The following is a 15,485-nucleotide window of genomic DNA, read 5'->3' on the forward strand; positions in this document are numbered from 1 at the left end:
ACCCCACTACAGCTTCTTGTTTCCTTCTCCTCCATCACTTGATTCAACAAGCACTTGTGTTTTGCCAACGAGCTGGTGATTTTTTCTGGAAGCGAAACTTCTCAGCCAGTGTTTCCGGAGATGTTGTACTGTTGACGTTTTGCCAACCAGCCACCACGTGTCTCACCACCGTCCTTTGCTGCGTACGGTCCACCACCATCTTCAGGCTCCAGCTAATGGGTGTAAAGTGGTTTTGGAGGAGCAACACCAGTTACAGCCAAAGGGACTGTAGTTTCAGGTTGGCAACAACCGGTTTTGGTGGAAACCTCAGTCACCGCCCCTTGCTAAAGTTTTTCACAAGATGGACATTTCCCAGACCCATTCACAGCATCGCTGCCCCAAAAGCCGGTGCAGCTCTGAGACGGCACTTTGGGCTTGGGAAAGGGTCCAGAGCAAAAATACAAGGCAGCAGGAGAAGTTCTACAGTGGGGTTGGAATGAACTCACCTTGTCCTATCAGCCACGAAACACGACGTTGCCTCACGAGCTCTCTCTGTGCTTGTCCACGTAGCAAAAAACCACCGTGTCTTTGCACTATGTTCACCCATCTGTGAGCAGCTCTGACTGTCGCACTCTGGTTTAGGGGCTGCCGAGCTTGGGGACAAGCTCTGTGCGCTCACAGGAACTGGTTTTAAATGAGGAAGGCTCGGATTTCCCAGTTTCAGACCTTCAACCAGCAAGAAGTGGGATTTTCAACTGTACAGAGTCACAGAATTTTATTTCCTCAATAAAAAGCAATCTGAAAATATTAGTGGATATTTTTGGATTTAAAAAAAAAAAAAACAAACACCAACAACACACGTACATTTTTCCTTCCAGGTCACTTACAGTGCCTGGGGTTGCAGGAATTCCTGCTTCGGACTCCAAGCAAATACCCACGTGTCTGACGAGGAGCTTGCTCATATTCATTACTGGCTTTGTTTCTTTTCACATTATTTAGTCTGCTAATTACAAAAAGCACTACATGGAGGGAAAGGAGTTAAAACGAGACCCAGCTTAGGGCATCCGTGCAGCCCGGAGCTCCAACCAGGCCTGATCCAGGTGGATATTTCAGCACACTCCCACCCTTAATCACAGTTGCAACCCCAAAGGAGACAGTGAGATTACAGCGTAGGGCACATCTGCAGCGTAAATCCGGTCTCAAATCGGGGAAATGGCTCAGATTCAGAGCAGCGCGTTCACGCTTAGGGCCACCGCTTGCTCCTACAGCGCTTCGGGAGATGTTTGACCAGGAGCACGTGCTCCGCTGCTCTCCGGTCCGCACATCTCGCTGCAAGAACGGAGCAGTCTTTACCAGCAAGTTCAAACCTTGAAGACAAGCATCAAAATTTACAGAGCAAAAATGTCACGCTCCCTCCCCGAGCACCAAAGAGAAGCGAGCAGAAGCCCGGCCCACAGGTTTCGCCTGCGCTTTCGGGGCTGGGGGACGGTTTCTGGGTGTGTTTTGCTAATGAAGCCCCAGAGATGTCACAGCTTTGGCTCAGGGCAGGTTTTGAAATCCAGGACCAGCTCTGGGGCCTTCTGTCCAGGAGACGGAAGAGACACCAGCACTTCCCAGCAGCGCACAAATCTGTCTGCGATGCGCTGAAAGTGCCACTTTCAAAGACTTCCTATGGCGAAACCTCCAATGGGTCTTCTTTCAAATCCTCATGGTCCTCGTTCTCCAGCTGCTCCAGTTTGCTGGATTTCTCATGGATGATCTCCCCAGGTGTCTTCAAAAATCTGCAATACTTATTTTTAAGGGCATGTCCAAGCCCAGCCCCAAACCAGGCTGTAAATGCTGCAGCCCTTGCCCTCATCAGCTGAGCTCTGGAGCTTGGCAGAGGGTATCTGCCGTCCCTGGGCTCTGCTGGGGATCCCAGCTCTGGCTTTGCACCCAGGGTGCCCCAAGCCCGGGGAGACAAAGCTCGGCACTCATCGGCCCAGAGAAGGGGCTTTAAATCCAAACTAGCCCCAGGGAAGCAGCCAGCGCCGAAAACAGGAGGCTCACAACTTATTTCCACCCCTTCTTCTGTCTGGAGATGGACTTCAGACCTGGTGTCACTGGGGAACAGGAGGGAAGTTTCCAGCTCAGCTGGGCTTGGGGACAGGAGAGCGGCTGGATGCTGGCCCTGGGGCAGGCTGCTGGCCCACAGCCCTGGTGGGACCCAGAGACATGGTGAGACCTGGAGCCCTGGTGTCCCAGCTCCTGGCTGTCACAGGAGAGCAGCTGGACACAAACTCAGCGGGGTGCTGCGTTTGCAGGGAAGGATAAAAAGAAACAAGCCAAAAAGCAACCACCGAGGTGTTGCAAAACTAAAACCAGCTCAGGCTTTTATACCTCAACACAAAGGCTGGTTCCAGCTCCGAGACACGCACAGCCGCTGCGGGACACCTGGGTCACTGGGCCAGGCTGGGACCAGCCCCTGATCTCTTTTTGCAGCACCACAAACCCAGAAGACAGACCACGTCCCCAGGCTTTACCCCAACATACAGCAAAGATGCTGCAGCTGGACCAGCTCAGTCTGGACCATCGAGGAACCAGCAAGATGAAGCAGCTGCCAACATCTGGAGGCCACCAAAGCCACCACCTTCCTGTGCCCCATCCCCACTGTCCCAGGCAGCTCGTTTCTCTAATCTGCTTCATCTCACCTGAACAGCAGCTTCTGCCCTGGCTCCTTTTTGATGATGTTGAGTTTGTAGTAATGTCTGAGCGCTCGCGACATCTTTTCGTATGTCATGTTCATCCGGTTCTGAAGAAGAAAAGAATTGGGGGGGAATCTGAGTAAAAGCAAGTGCCAACACCTGGCTTGGGGCTGTCTGCAGGACGACCATGTGTGGGACATTCAAGGTGGGTCTTGGGTGTTGCAGGCTGTGGTGTGGGTCTCTAACCCAGACATGCTTCTGGGTCCACAGCTGTCATGGTTGGCTTTCCAGAGGATGAGAAAGCCTTCCTCTTTAATCACCCGGAGGTTGGCACCTCTCAGTAGCTCTGTGCCCACTCCGTCTCACCCTTTCCAGTCCCTGTGCCACCAGCTCTGGGGAACACATCATGAAGGCGACATGCAGAAGCCCAGGAATGACGAATTTGTTCTCAACTGCAATTACCTTGTGGTTCCCCCAGAGCTGGGCAAGTCCGTTTGGGTTAACGACCCGGAAGACCTTGGCTTCCTTGTCTTCCCATTTGATGTAGGGCTCATAGCGGCTGTCGGAGAGGAGCTGGTACACGTAATCCCACAGCAACCTGCAGTCTGAGCGTTAGTGGAGAATAAATGGTCACAGAGCTCCCACTAAGGCACCTATGCTCCAGTAAGGGTCAATCAGCAACAGGACTGCATGCGTTAGCGCTGATAATAAATGTAAGAAGAGCCCAGAGCTCACGCACAGCACGTCCACTGCTAAATCTCAAAACACCAGCAGGAACTACAGTTTTTCAGGTAGGGAAACTGAGGCAGGGAAGCACCCACTGATGCATGGAATAAATGGAAGGGAGACGGATAGGCAGACAGGACAAAGCACAATCTCATTTCCCCAAGGAACCCGGCTATAAATTCAGATTTACCTGCAATTTTCCCATCCACCGGGGCTGACAGGGTCGTCGGAAAAGAGCAGATGGCCTCTGCCCTGCCGCTGCCCTCCCAGCTGTGATGGGAGAGGTTCAGCGGCTCCGGGTGGCTGCAGGACACAGGCTGTTCCGCACAACCCAGGCGGGAGGAAACAGCAACTGGGGCAGCCTCAGCTCTACAGTCTGTGCCTGGGAAGAGGAAAAAAACAACTCTATAGTGCACTATGGCAGGTCCCAGGAGACCCAAAGCCCTGAAACACACGGGGAGGGACAGCCCAGGTTGGTTGTCAGCCCAGAACCCGCCCAGCCAGAGGAGGCAGGTGCTGAGGAGAGCCCAGGATCTTCCTAAGGCAGGAGCAGCAGAAGGGTCAGAGGAGATGCCAAGTAAGGTGAGGGTCAGATACAGAAACGCTGGAACTGGAGAAGGCAGCAGAGTACAGGCACTCCCTTGTAAACCATTGTGGAAGCTTAAGATGTTCATCACCCTACACCTGAGCCAGCAGAAGAGCCCAGGAAAGCAGTCCCAGAGCCACCACACTGCAAAGCCAGACCTAAGCCCGCCAAGGCCTCACCTGGGACCTCTTCCCACCCCACCCATTGGCCCAGAAGCTCTATTTAAACTCAGCCCTGGCCTCTCAGCCCTTTCCCACCCGTGCTGCAGGAGGACTGCTCTCCAGCCATGGTCATGCCTCTGCCTGGCTATTAACCCCCCCATCCAGATCTCAACTCACAAATAGACTTCCTAGTGTAGCCCATGGCCCTGCTTGGTCACCGTGGACACACCCGGTGATCCCTAGACCTGATTCTGACCAGACCTGCTTCATCACTACAAGCTTTCTTGATGCCCTGGACTTTGTTGGACCTGGCAGCCATCTTCAGGACCATCCTGCTTGCCTTGCTGAGGTACTGTGGGATGGGTTCAGCTGGCTGAGCTTCAAGCCCTGGATGTGTGCGACCCAGCGTAGCTGAGGGCAGGACAGCTTGATGGAGAGCTGCCATTCTCCATCATACCTTCCTCTGTGCTCCTGGCCTCCCTGAAGGGTGAGCTCAGCAGAGGGCTGCACACGAGAGCTCTTCTTTGAGTCTTAATGTACTGAAGTATTTCATACAAAACATCACCTGCAGGGAAGGAAAGTCTGCTGAGATGATTCTGTGTTATAGTGGAGACTCTCAGTTGATGTTGTTGCTTACATTTCTGGGCTACAGAGCAAGAGGTTACTCCCCATCCCAAAGCATGTGCAGTCCAGGTGGACTAAAGGAAGGAAGAGGGTTGTCCCTGTTTCCAGCACCCAACTGGCCAGGTAGGGCTGAAGCCTGGTCTGCTGGGACCCATCCAGCCCCACTGAGCAGGGCACAGCTTGTGCCGTACTTGGATGGTCCTCAAACACCCTTGCACTTGGTCTAACCTGAGCTGGGAGCTCGGTATCTGAAGTCATCCTTGGTGAGGATGCACAGGGCTTTGCCGTTCATTTCAAACTTGCTTTCGTCCGTTTGCCGAAGGGAATACTCTTTCTCAGCCCATCTTAGCCAGTGGATCACGTCGTCCTTGCTCCACAGCGAGGGCTGGATTCCTGAAACCAGGGGCAGCCTCTGAAACAACTGTCTCCACCTTCAAAACTGCGGAGGGGCAGGGGGGGATACTGGTCTTCTCCATCACCAAAGTTTCCCTCTATATTAAGTACTCACAGGTCAAAACCCCAGAGAGAGAAAATGGACCCCGACGACTGGTCCGTCTTGTGCCCCTCGACGGCAGGGAATGGTCCCTGGGTGGGACACCACAGCTGTACCCACCACGTCCCACTCTGTGGGAGCTCCTTTTTTTTTTTTTTAAGCAGCGTTGACTTGCTCAACATCTACTCACTCAGCCTGCCGGGAAGCGTGAAGATCTCCCCCTCGCTGATGGGAGTGTGCCTGGCCTGGGACGGGGCCGGTAACGAAGCTGCGACAACGGGGCTGGAAGAGCTGACTGCCACTTTACCCTGGGGAAAAGAGGTCAAACACATCAGTGGGGGAAAATTCCCAACTCCAGACCTGCCTTTGCTTTGGAGATGCCCCCACCGCAGTGGACACTGCTCAGATAGTTTCTAACTGGTTTCTCGGAGCAGTGTCTGCAGCTCTTCCACACTGGCTCTGGATCCTTTACCAGCTCCAGGATGAACCTCTGGTTGCCCAAGACAGTGTTAGTGGCCAGATCCTCCTCTCTTTATCCAGTTCTTTTCTTTAGCGGAGGTACCTGCCCTCATCCAGGCTCTAGATGAGGGTTATCCATCCCCACCACCCCATGGCCACAGGGAAGCAGAAGATGGAGCCAAGACTGGCAGAGCCCGCAGTGCCCGTGCTGGCTCTCGCTTCCTGCAGGGTCCTCAGATGCTCGTTGGACATCCAGGGGTTTAGGACAGCGCTTCAGTTCTTCAGAGTTGTGAAAATACAGACAAAATTAGATTTTGTCTTAGAAAACTCTGTATGAAGGGATATCTCTAACTTTTCCCCTAGGGATCATTTGGGCATTGGTGGAAATGGCCATCCCCGGGTCCAGAGAGATGTCCACTCGTCTTGCTCTCCTGCCAGTAAGTCCCAGCTCTTCAAGAATTATCCTCCCTCTCGGTTGCTCATTAAGGACCCCCTCCAGCCCCACCGAACGGGTGAGATGGTCAGTGCCGGGAGGAGAGGCAGCCCCAGCACCTCGGCTGGCCTTGGGGGGGCGGGGGGTGGGGTCAGCATCACCCCCGCTCTGGTCCCGGGCTCTCGACCAGAGCTCCCGCGCCAGATCCTGCTGTCAGCCCCATCTCGATCTTGAAACATTACTGGCAGCCAAGCGGGTAATGTTTCCCCTTAAAAATCTATTAAGGCGAATGCCAGCAATTTCTCAGCTTCGTTCTCTGGAAAATTAACAATTTTGCCTACAAATAGTATTTTCCGAAGCGCTTGCCACCTCCGGGCGCTTCGATACACCCTCAGGCAGACTTTCAGGGGTGGTTTGAGGATGGGGGGGGGTGGGGGTGTCAAGGAGCCGAGAGCCCTGAAAATCAGGGGGTGAAGAAAAATCACAAGTGTGCAGGTGGTGGTTGGGCACATCTTAAATGCAAAGCTGGTGTCCCCAAAACCGGGAGCAGGGGAGATGGGAGCAAAACGCTCCGTCCCCCCTCCCAGAAAAATGCTTCCCTGCGATGTGGGTAAGTTCTAGCGGGAGAAAGGGGGCATTTTGGTGATGGGCGAGGGGTTTTCTTCAGCCGGATGAGTGCTAATTTTGCTGCGGGTGGGGTAACGATTGCTGGCTCTCTGGGGGTTGGTGGCTTCAGCAGAACGAGGGGCCGTGTAATATCGTGTGAGGGAAAGCAGAGAAACTCCAGTACAAACTCTGCGCGGGCTTGGTGGGCAAGGCGAACTCTTTCAGATTCGCTCTAAGCGATAAGCTACGGGAAAAATAAAAGTGAAAGAAATTAGCAGTGGATTTTGCCTAGAACTCCTCCAAAAGGTGTTTTGGTTTTCTCCCCTCGGCGTGACTCCCTTACAACGAGATTTAGATTAAAAGCAGACCAAATGTTTGATATTTTTCTTGCTTCTGAAGATTTCTAGGGCATGAGGTGCATTCTTAATTTTTATTACTTTGTACCAATTTTGTGTTCTTGCTTTTTTTTTTTTCCCTTCTTAGCTGCTTTCCCACCGTTCCGAGACGGCGCTTCCTTGCTTCAAGGGGAAATATTGTCCTTGGAGGGTTCGAGTGGGAAAGCGAGAAAAGGGGGGTGAAAAGGGACCCCCGCCAGACGTGCGGGAGCAGCTTTCGGCTCAGTCCCAAATGGGGGGGACGGAGCTCCCCAGTCCGCTCCCGGCTCCGTGAGGCGGATGGAGGGGTCACACACACACCCCGGGTCATTAACTTCCAGCCGCTAATTGAGGGCGGGGGGGACGGGACCGGGCGGGCGGCTCTTACCTGCATCCCCGGTGGCGGCGGGCGGCCGCTCCCCGCAGCGGTGCTCGGCGCTGCCCCCGGCCCGCTGAGACCCGCGGCTCGGCGCTGCCCCGGGGCGGGCGGGTCCCGGCGCTGAGGAGCGATCCTTCCGAGAAACGAAATCGAAACGAACCGGAGCCCCGGGAGGCAGGAAAGCGGAGGGGGGCAGCGCCCGGGAACGTGTTGTTCCCTTCCCCTGCCGGTGCCGTAGCCCCGCGTCCCCTCCCGCACGGCCTCCGCCTCGGGGGGCCCGCCCGCCGCTGGGATCGGGACGGCGCCGGTAGCCGCAGCCGGCCCGGGGGTCCCGGTGTCCCTGGGGGTCCTGTTCTCAGACGCGCTGCCGGAGGACGGATGGATCCCGGGATACGCCGGGATGGGCAGTTGGAATATTTGCTTTTATCCCATTTCTCCACCGGGAACGGCCGGGACCGGACAGCGCTGTTGCCAGCGGGGCCGCAGAGCCCGGGGAAGCACGGGGGGGCCCCGGGGACAAGGGGGAGCCGGCGGGGTAGGTGCACACCAGCCCGTGAGCACCGGGCCATGAGCACCAGGAGGCGCGCCACGGCGCGCGCGCACCGGGACACGCACGCCCACGGCCACAGCGCGCGCTCCGGTACGCACACGCCGCTCCGCGCGCGCACCGGTACGCCCCGCCCCCTCCCGCTCCCTCGGCTTCCCATTGGTCAGGCGCCTCCCAGCTCAGGGCCAATCGGGTAGCGGCATGGTAGGGGGCGGGGCCTAGCGGCGGGACCCCGCCTCCGCCTGCCTGAGGGAGCGGCCTCGGCGGGGACGCGGTGAGTGAGGCCTAAAGGCGAGGGGGGGGCAGCCAGGGCCCCTTCTTCCCCCTCCGTGGGGCCTGGGGTGGCCTGTGCGGCCTTCCTGGCCCGTGCGTGGGGTTTATGGGGGGCTTTAGGGGCCTTCCCCGCCCTCTGTGGGGCTTGGGGGGCCCTTTCCGGCCCTCTGTGAGCCTTGGCGGGGGGGGAGGGGGCTTTAGGGGCCTTCCGGGCCCTCCCTGTGCTTTGAGGGCGGCTTATGGGGCTGGGGGCGCCCGTTGTGTGCTCGGGGGAAGGCGGGGGGCGCTCAGGGTTCGGGGGGAGGCCTTCCTTGTCCCCTGCCGGAGTTGAGGAGGATGTCGGTGGGGCCGAGGGAATGTCTGTGGGGTGCCAGTGGACTCCGTTGTTCTGTACGGGCTTCTGCGGGGCTGCCCTTCCCTCCGTTTGGGACGGCGGGTGTGGGGCCTTCCTTGTGTGGACTGAGGGAGGGCCGTCTGTGGCGCTGGGGATGCCTCCCCCTGCCCCGCGTTTACTTGGAGAAGGGGCCTCCTCCCCCGTCCCTGTGTTTGGTGGGGGGGTGGGACTGTTATCCCTTGAGTTGGTGCTGCGTCCCTGCATCTTTGGCACGTTACCCCTTTTCCCTGTGCTGTGTGGGAGGCCTCCGGGCCTGCTCTGTGCCCAGTGCCCTTTGGTGAGGCTGCTACTTGTGACCACCACCCCTGGCACAGGAAACATCCTTCTCTAAGGGTCCTGCTTGGTCACACTGCCCTCCTACGCGCCTTCTGGGGTTGTAGGCTGGTGCATTACCATTCTTAAGCATATTTTTAGTTTATCTTCCCTTTCCTCCCTCCTTTCTGGCCCCACTGTGCTTTGAAAGGGAGCAGGAGTTTCTAAGGAGTTTTCCCCTAAACAAGTGTAGTAGGTGAGACCTCAGCCTGCGTCTGCTTGTAGGCACCTTTTTGTGTCCTGACTTTTCCTGTCTCTGATTCTGCTCTCTCTGGACTGCCTTCTCAGTGACCTTAGGCTTTTCAGGGAATGGGTAATAATAATGCTAACAATCTTTGGGCATAAACCTGGGAGGCTGAGAACACACCTCTGTAGGGAGAGTGTTTTGGATTACTTTGTCAGGGTTGCTACAAACGCAAATCCTGTTGAAGCAGGAGGTTTATGGCTTTAAGGCAGAAAATTCACTTGTGCTCCCTGTGCCTGTCTTATCCTCACCACAAAATCACAGTCCTTCCTGCTGGCATTAGCAGCAATCGCAAACTGTTAATCAGAAGGAGACTGTGTCCTAGGAATCAACAGAAAGGCTCAGCTCTCCCTTTTGAGGTGTGTCCTTGTTTACCCCCATGCCTGGACTGTGAGAGACAGTCACCTGGATTTAAGGGTTATGAATACTTCTGCCCTCAGTTTGTAGAAGCATTTTTTGTGATGTAAGCATCAAAACAGTGAATTATTTGGCTCAAAAACTGTGGGCAAAGTTTTTGAGCCAAAAACTGGCAAAGCTGCTTGTAAGAGTTGGTAGTTATTATTCTTCAGACTGGATTTACACGTACCTTTATTACAGTGGAGCAATTTTATTTAGTGAAACAGTCAATTTTTACTAAAATAAATAGACTGGTACCACATACAACCTCTGTGTCACTAAAAAAATGCTCACTTGCAAAGCAGCCTGTACAACGATTGCTTATACTGGCACAATTGTCTTTATTTTCTATAGCATCCACATTAGAGGGTCTTCTGTGGTCTGATCTTATGGTTGAAATGGAGCAGTTTATGTACACTAATCGTAAGTGAAACTTGTGCAGAAGATTGTGTCCAGACTTATTTCAGCTCCTCTTAAAGCAATTAAGAACAGGTTGAAGTAAGTTATGCTTTCAAGGAAATAAGTGTGTGCCAAGTTAGCTAAATAAGTGTTTGTTTTAAGATAGACTTATTTGCAGGACATGAAATGCTTTTTGATCTCTTTCAGTACTGTCTTTTGTTGCTAGGGTTGAAGGGCATGAGTTTTCTGTTTGATTTGGGCTTAAAAGGGATGATCTTTCTGGTAGGAGTTAATCACATAATTTTATTTTTGGGGACCTTTCTATTTTGTACTTATTCTGTATGTAGTTGAGTGGACTTCAGTGGGCCCAGTCAAACTGCAGGTGTCTACCTGGAAGAAGTTGTAGTTGAAAGGACCAAACTGGTTATTTATATACTTCTCAACAGTGGTGAGACACAAGTTACAGCAAAGACACTTGAGGTAGATTGCATGCACCTACAGGCAGTGAAGCTGGTTGGATTTTGGGGGCTTTGTTGATGGATTTGGTTGGGGTTTTGTTTGGGATTTTTTTTTTCTGAAAGGTTTTATGACAGTTCTTTGGGTGGAAGGTAAGATCGTAGTTCCAGAGCCTCAAAAATAGGAACCCTCCTCACTGGTCATAATTGTGCTAACAGAAATGTATCATCTAAGATCCACGTGAATGTGGTCAACTTTGTTGGATGTGTCCAGTATAAAATTACTTTATTTTTCTGTGCTCCAGAGGTAGCCTTACCTGAGCTATACACGACAGTAATCTTTGTTTCCTTCCCCAAGTATTTTCAACCATCAGAATAGAGAAACCTTCTTCTTTTAGCTGATTTGATCATAAATCTGATCTTGCCTCAGTCTTTTTGATGTGCCTTCATATCCTGGCGTGTTCAGTCTTGCCTTCTCTGAGTCCAAGAGGTTTCATAACCACCTGCTTTGAGTTTTCTCTCAGTATATTGTGACATTTTTTTGTGTGGCGATGCAGTCTGTCTTTACAGGTCATAAGAAGTGAGAGTCACGTCTGGTTTTATGAGTTGATGCTTTCAGCACAAAGTTTGGGGCATGCTAGGATGTGTTTGTCACTCGGCCTCGTCTTGAACTCGTTCCATGTGCCCGTGACAGGCAGCCAAGTGTTTAGTTCTCAGTGTAGTCAAAGGAAGCAGAGTATAATACTGTTTAAAAGTAATGCTATTAACTCCACTTTAAATACCTGAAAACCCTTAAGTAGAAAATTTGGGTGTAGAGAAAGGTAAGTAATACTTCACCCTTTGTAATGAATTTGCTCTAAGACTTTAGTGCTGTATAGCAATTAACAACACCTTTGTCCCCTTTTGCCAAAAGCTGTGATCATAAAGGAATACTGGCCAAGCAGTAGGTAGTAGTGGTATTGTATTAATAATTGCATCACAAAGTTGCAGTCCTGTTATGAAAGTCACTGCGTGATGACGAGCCGACTCAGCAGGAGAGTAACTTGTGAAGGGAGACTTGCAGAGCTACCTGAAGCAGCACGTACCCGCGCAGCCTCTCTGTGTTACGTGTTCTTGCCAAAGACGGTGTCAGAAACTCTTCCTCCTACTAGAAAGCAAAATCCTGTTTAGTAAGTGCAAAGTGAGCCTCCCTAAAACTTTAGCTTGGGAACAGGCTCTGGGACTGCCGCTTTCTGCATAAAGATCCCAGAGGACTGTGTGGATAATGAGCTCTTTCTTTACAGGAAAAATGCTGAATTGGTGCTTGCTGATAAAGGCCACTTCAGCTGTCTAAAGGATCTCCTGATTTTTAAATGAATTGCTTAATAGAAAGTAAATTTAGCTGGAGGATCAGTTTTTTGGAGGACTTGGCCAGGCTGCTGATGAAACCCTCTTTGATTTCAGGTTTCTGATCCCAGCATCCCCTCCGATTCCAACATTCCCAAATTTTCGCTTCTGTCCCATAGCCCAGACTGATCCCATCTGTGTTCTGAGGAGCTGAATGGCCTTCCAGTGCTTGTTTCTTACCAGTGTCTGTATAGAGGAGCTGGGACTCATAATCCAGGCAGCTCAGGTGAGATGGATCCAACCCCCTGTGCTCCAGGGTAAATAGGGAGTTCTTAAGTATGCCCTGTGCAGCCCTGCTTTATCTGGGGAGATAAAGCTGCTGCTTGTGGGGGGAACACCTAAAGGAGAGACTCCATCCAGCCTGCAGCGTGGAGGAAGGCAGATTAGCAGCGTGAATATCAGAACTGCAGTTTTTTGAGATGGGAATGGCTAGTGGCTGATCTCTTCTGTGGAGCCTGACATCCCGATTTTGGTGCCACGTGTTCCTCGGAGAGGCTCGGGCAACTCACAGCTAAGATGGAGCCCTGGTTGTGTCTGTGCATGGTGAGAGGAGAGGCCAAGGACAATGGTTTTGAGGGTCGAAGGGTATCCAGCTTTCCAGAGAAGGGGGTTATAACAGAAGGGCAGAGGTGAGGAATGTGTCCTGTAGTCTCGAGTCTAGAAGCAGCGGAGAGAACTTTTTTATCAAGGCCTTGTTAGCTTGTACCCGTGGAACTGGTGACTGGAATTCCTTTGCAGCAGATTGGTGACCGAACTAGGCTGCGTTGTGTCGTAGCGGAACCACAAAGGCAGAGCAAAGTGGGCTTTCACAGGGCTATGTTTCAGGAGTCTGTTACAGGGAAATAACTGCAGACTCTGTAGGTAACTTAAGTCCTGGGACTTGCCTTCCCTATGTCTCGTTTCATCAGCTTTCATGGCAGTTTCTCCTCCTGTCTCTTGTTCAAGTTCTAATTTGCAGTCGTGATGTGTCCTCTAACCTGAGCACAGACCGTATGCTGACCTGTGTATTTTTTGGCTCTGCTTGTCAGAGCACAAAAGAGGGCTAGGACTTTTGAAGGGCAGCTGTTTTGTGAGCACAGGCCTGAAACTGAGAAGTAAAATCAATGGCTGTTTGTCTTAGAAGGGGCATTTCACCATGTAGTCACTGAAGTTCAACGTTCAGTAACTTTTTCTGCAATGGCTGGAATTGCTTTTTCCCTGGCTTCTGCCCTCAGAACAACCTCAAATATGTTATGTGCAGCTATTAAAATTAGTGTTAATCCACAGATTGCTCCTTAGCGTGGGAATGCTCAGTTACTGCATCAGTTTTGCTTCTGAACACGCAAATATAGTAATATCCTTGTGAACTGTAAATTGGAATAGGTCGTATGTATCCCCCTGTCAGAGTGACTGGAGAACTAGTCAGCAATTTACTCTGAGAATAAAAAAACTGCCTGGGATCCAATACTGAAATATCCAAAAGAAGCAAAAAAAAAATGGAACGAGGAAAATCGAATAAAGATAGAGAAATGAGAACACAGCTCTGTGTGTGTCAAGTCTGCCTCTGCAATTTGCGGACAAATAATATGGATTAAAACTTATTAGCCAGACTTTCAGTGTCAAAAGCATGTGTTCCAAGAACTGGGAAATGAATGCAGCTACCAACTAGCACTCGTAGAATAGTGCTACATCCCTGACCCCCGTGTTGGGACGTAATAGTTTAGTCCCTTGAATCGGAGAGTTTTCAGAAGGAAGTAGAGCTTGGCAGCCATAAAAATAGCAGATCTGGACCTTGTGCCTAATGCTCGTCACAACGGAGCCGTGCGAGGACGTGCAAGTCCGGTGGCAGCCTGCTCTTGTGACAGCAGTAAGAAACGGTGTACACTAATTAGTGATCACTGCTGCCTGATAATGCTTCTTGTACGTAAAGTTTTGACAACATCGCTTGGAAAAACAGATTAGGCAGGCAGAAATAGCAAGGCCACATTTAATAAGAGAAGGATTTCCTTAATAAGTAGAATTCTGAGTCTAGAAAGTGTAGCTGGGTCTCTTGGAGCCCAGCCCTGTGGCTCATTCTACTAGGGCAACAAATGGTCACCTCTCCTCAAATTAATCTGTGAGATCCCATGATGCTGTAGGACGTCCTGTTAGCTGTCTTGATTAAGCACGTACCCCAACTTCAGTGATTTTCTCAGTTTAATAATAATTAACATTATCTTTCTCTAAGTGGTATCTGGTTTATAGCTTGAATGCCTGCAGTTCTTGCTTGGGGTGTTCTGATAGCCTGGAGGAACTGGAGTGAAAGGTCCACAAAGGAGGTGAGTGGGGAAAAGGCAGGGAGAGAGGAACTGTTTGTAGCCACTGGGTTACAGCAGCTGCAGCAATAGAGTTTCTGGTAGGGCTGGAAATTAGCTGGGTGGATTTTCCAAGCCTCCCAGTTTGCGTGTGGTTCATATCATCTGCTAGCTCAACATAACTGGAACCAGTAATGGAAGAAAACATCATAAGGAGGCTTTAACGTATGTGAAAGCTAGCTAACTTCTTCTTCCTCTGAGTTGAGTGGATTAAAAATCATGACGTTGCATAATCTCTAGCCATGGAAAAGGTTACGTCTGTCTGGAACGTTATCTGCCGTAGCAGTTGGTAGTTATGAATGAGTACCCTAATCCATTGATATAAATGTTCTGGCAGGCGCTTGCAAACCACCTTATACTCTAGTGCTTTTGGAGAAGAGTGCCCTTCATCAGGTGTTAGTGACTGATACAGGCTCAGGAGATGGAAGTTTACGATAGCAAAGGCCTTTTATACAAAAAAATAGTCTTTTTAGAAAAAGACTTTACGGCATTTGTTGGGAAAGAGTCTTTGGAGATTTTTCAAAACATTTGCCTTATTTTTTGTAACCGTATTCAGGAGGTCAACCAAGGAATAGAAAAGAAATAGAGATTATTTAATTTTTAGTGAATGCCAATTTGCAGTTACAATTTGACTTGTTACATCTGTGCAGTTTCTCTAATATACATGAGCACAATCTTTTTTCTTCTACAGTCTGTTTTTTATAGGATCTACTTTGTTCTTTTTCCTTTCAGACAGACTGAATTGCAAATAAGAAAAACTAAGATTACTCAGTGATCTTCAAATCAGATGATTCAGGTGTATTTGTGAAATGGTTTAGCTTTAATATAAAGCACCTCAAAACCTGATTTTTTTTCTAATCTCCATAGTTTCTGTGAGATCCATTCTCACGGTGTGTAAATTAGCTGATGTTTGAGTCATTTTGGACTAGACAGGTTTTAGCTTTTACCCTTAATGCTGCTCGTCTCTGGATTAAGCTGTACGGCACAGCAATTTAAAACCTTTTTGAGTATGATCGAAAGCCATCGATTTGGATGCTGCGCTAATGGAGAAAAATATTGATCGCCTGCATTTCTTGGGCGTGTGCGAGCAGCAGGTGGGAGAGGAGCTTTCTCGTTACCACCTTCCAGAATAGTCCCGTTTCCCATCCTCTAACGGGGCCTGAGCGTGTGTCGGCCACCCCTCCCTGCAGCAGCCTGTCCCTTTGCAAACCTAGGGGTGAGCTGTGGTCAGACGGGCTCTTC

At 51.0% G+C, this 15,485-nt stretch overlaps 2 protein-coding genes across 6 annotated transcripts in view; one reads left to right on the top strand and one right to left on the bottom strand.

Moving 5' to 3' along the window:
• Nucleotides 1–739: 739 nt before the first annotated feature.
• ETV7 (ETS variant transcription factor 7) lies at nt 740–8,115 on the bottom strand. Its single transcript, XM_054181543.1, has 8 exons — nt 7,514–8,115; nt 5,444–5,561; nt 4,989–5,153; nt 4,594–4,701; nt 3,580–3,771; nt 3,126–3,268; nt 2,670–2,770; nt 740–1,760 (listed from the first exon to the last, which is right to left on the bottom strand). The coding sequence occupies exons 1-8, from the start codon at nt 7,517–7,519 to the stop codon at nt 1,649–1,651; spliced, it is 945 nt and encodes a 314-aa protein (XP_054037518.1). The 5' UTR covers nt 7,520–8,115; the 3' UTR covers nt 740–1,648.
• Nucleotides 8,116–8,254: 139 nt separating this feature from the next.
• KCTD20 (potassium channel tetramerization domain containing 20) overlaps nt 8,255–15,485 on the top strand; it is a 29,800-nt gene continuing 22,569 nt past the window's right edge. The window contains exon 1 of one of the 5 annotated variants that reach the window (XM_054180957.1): nt 8,255–8,325. Coding sequence is in view for 1 of the 5 variants with exons in the window: in XM_054180953.1 (XP_054036928.1) it covers nt 12,065–12,136 (72 nt within the window). In the remaining 4 variants the exon portion in view is untranslated. Of the gene's footprint in view, nt 8,343–10,071; nt 10,094–11,988; nt 12,137–15,485 lie in introns of those variants that run through there. The other 4 variants (XM_054180958.1, XM_054180960.1, XM_054180953.1 and 1 more) reach the window with 4 other exon arrangements.

Source organism: Rissa tridactyla, chromosome 21, assembly GCF_028500815.1.
Source record: "Rissa tridactyla isolate bRisTri1 chromosome 21, bRisTri1.patW.cur.20221130, whole genome shotgun sequence".
Lineage (NCBI taxonomy): Eukaryota > Metazoa > Chordata > Aves > Charadriiformes > Laridae > Rissa > Rissa tridactyla.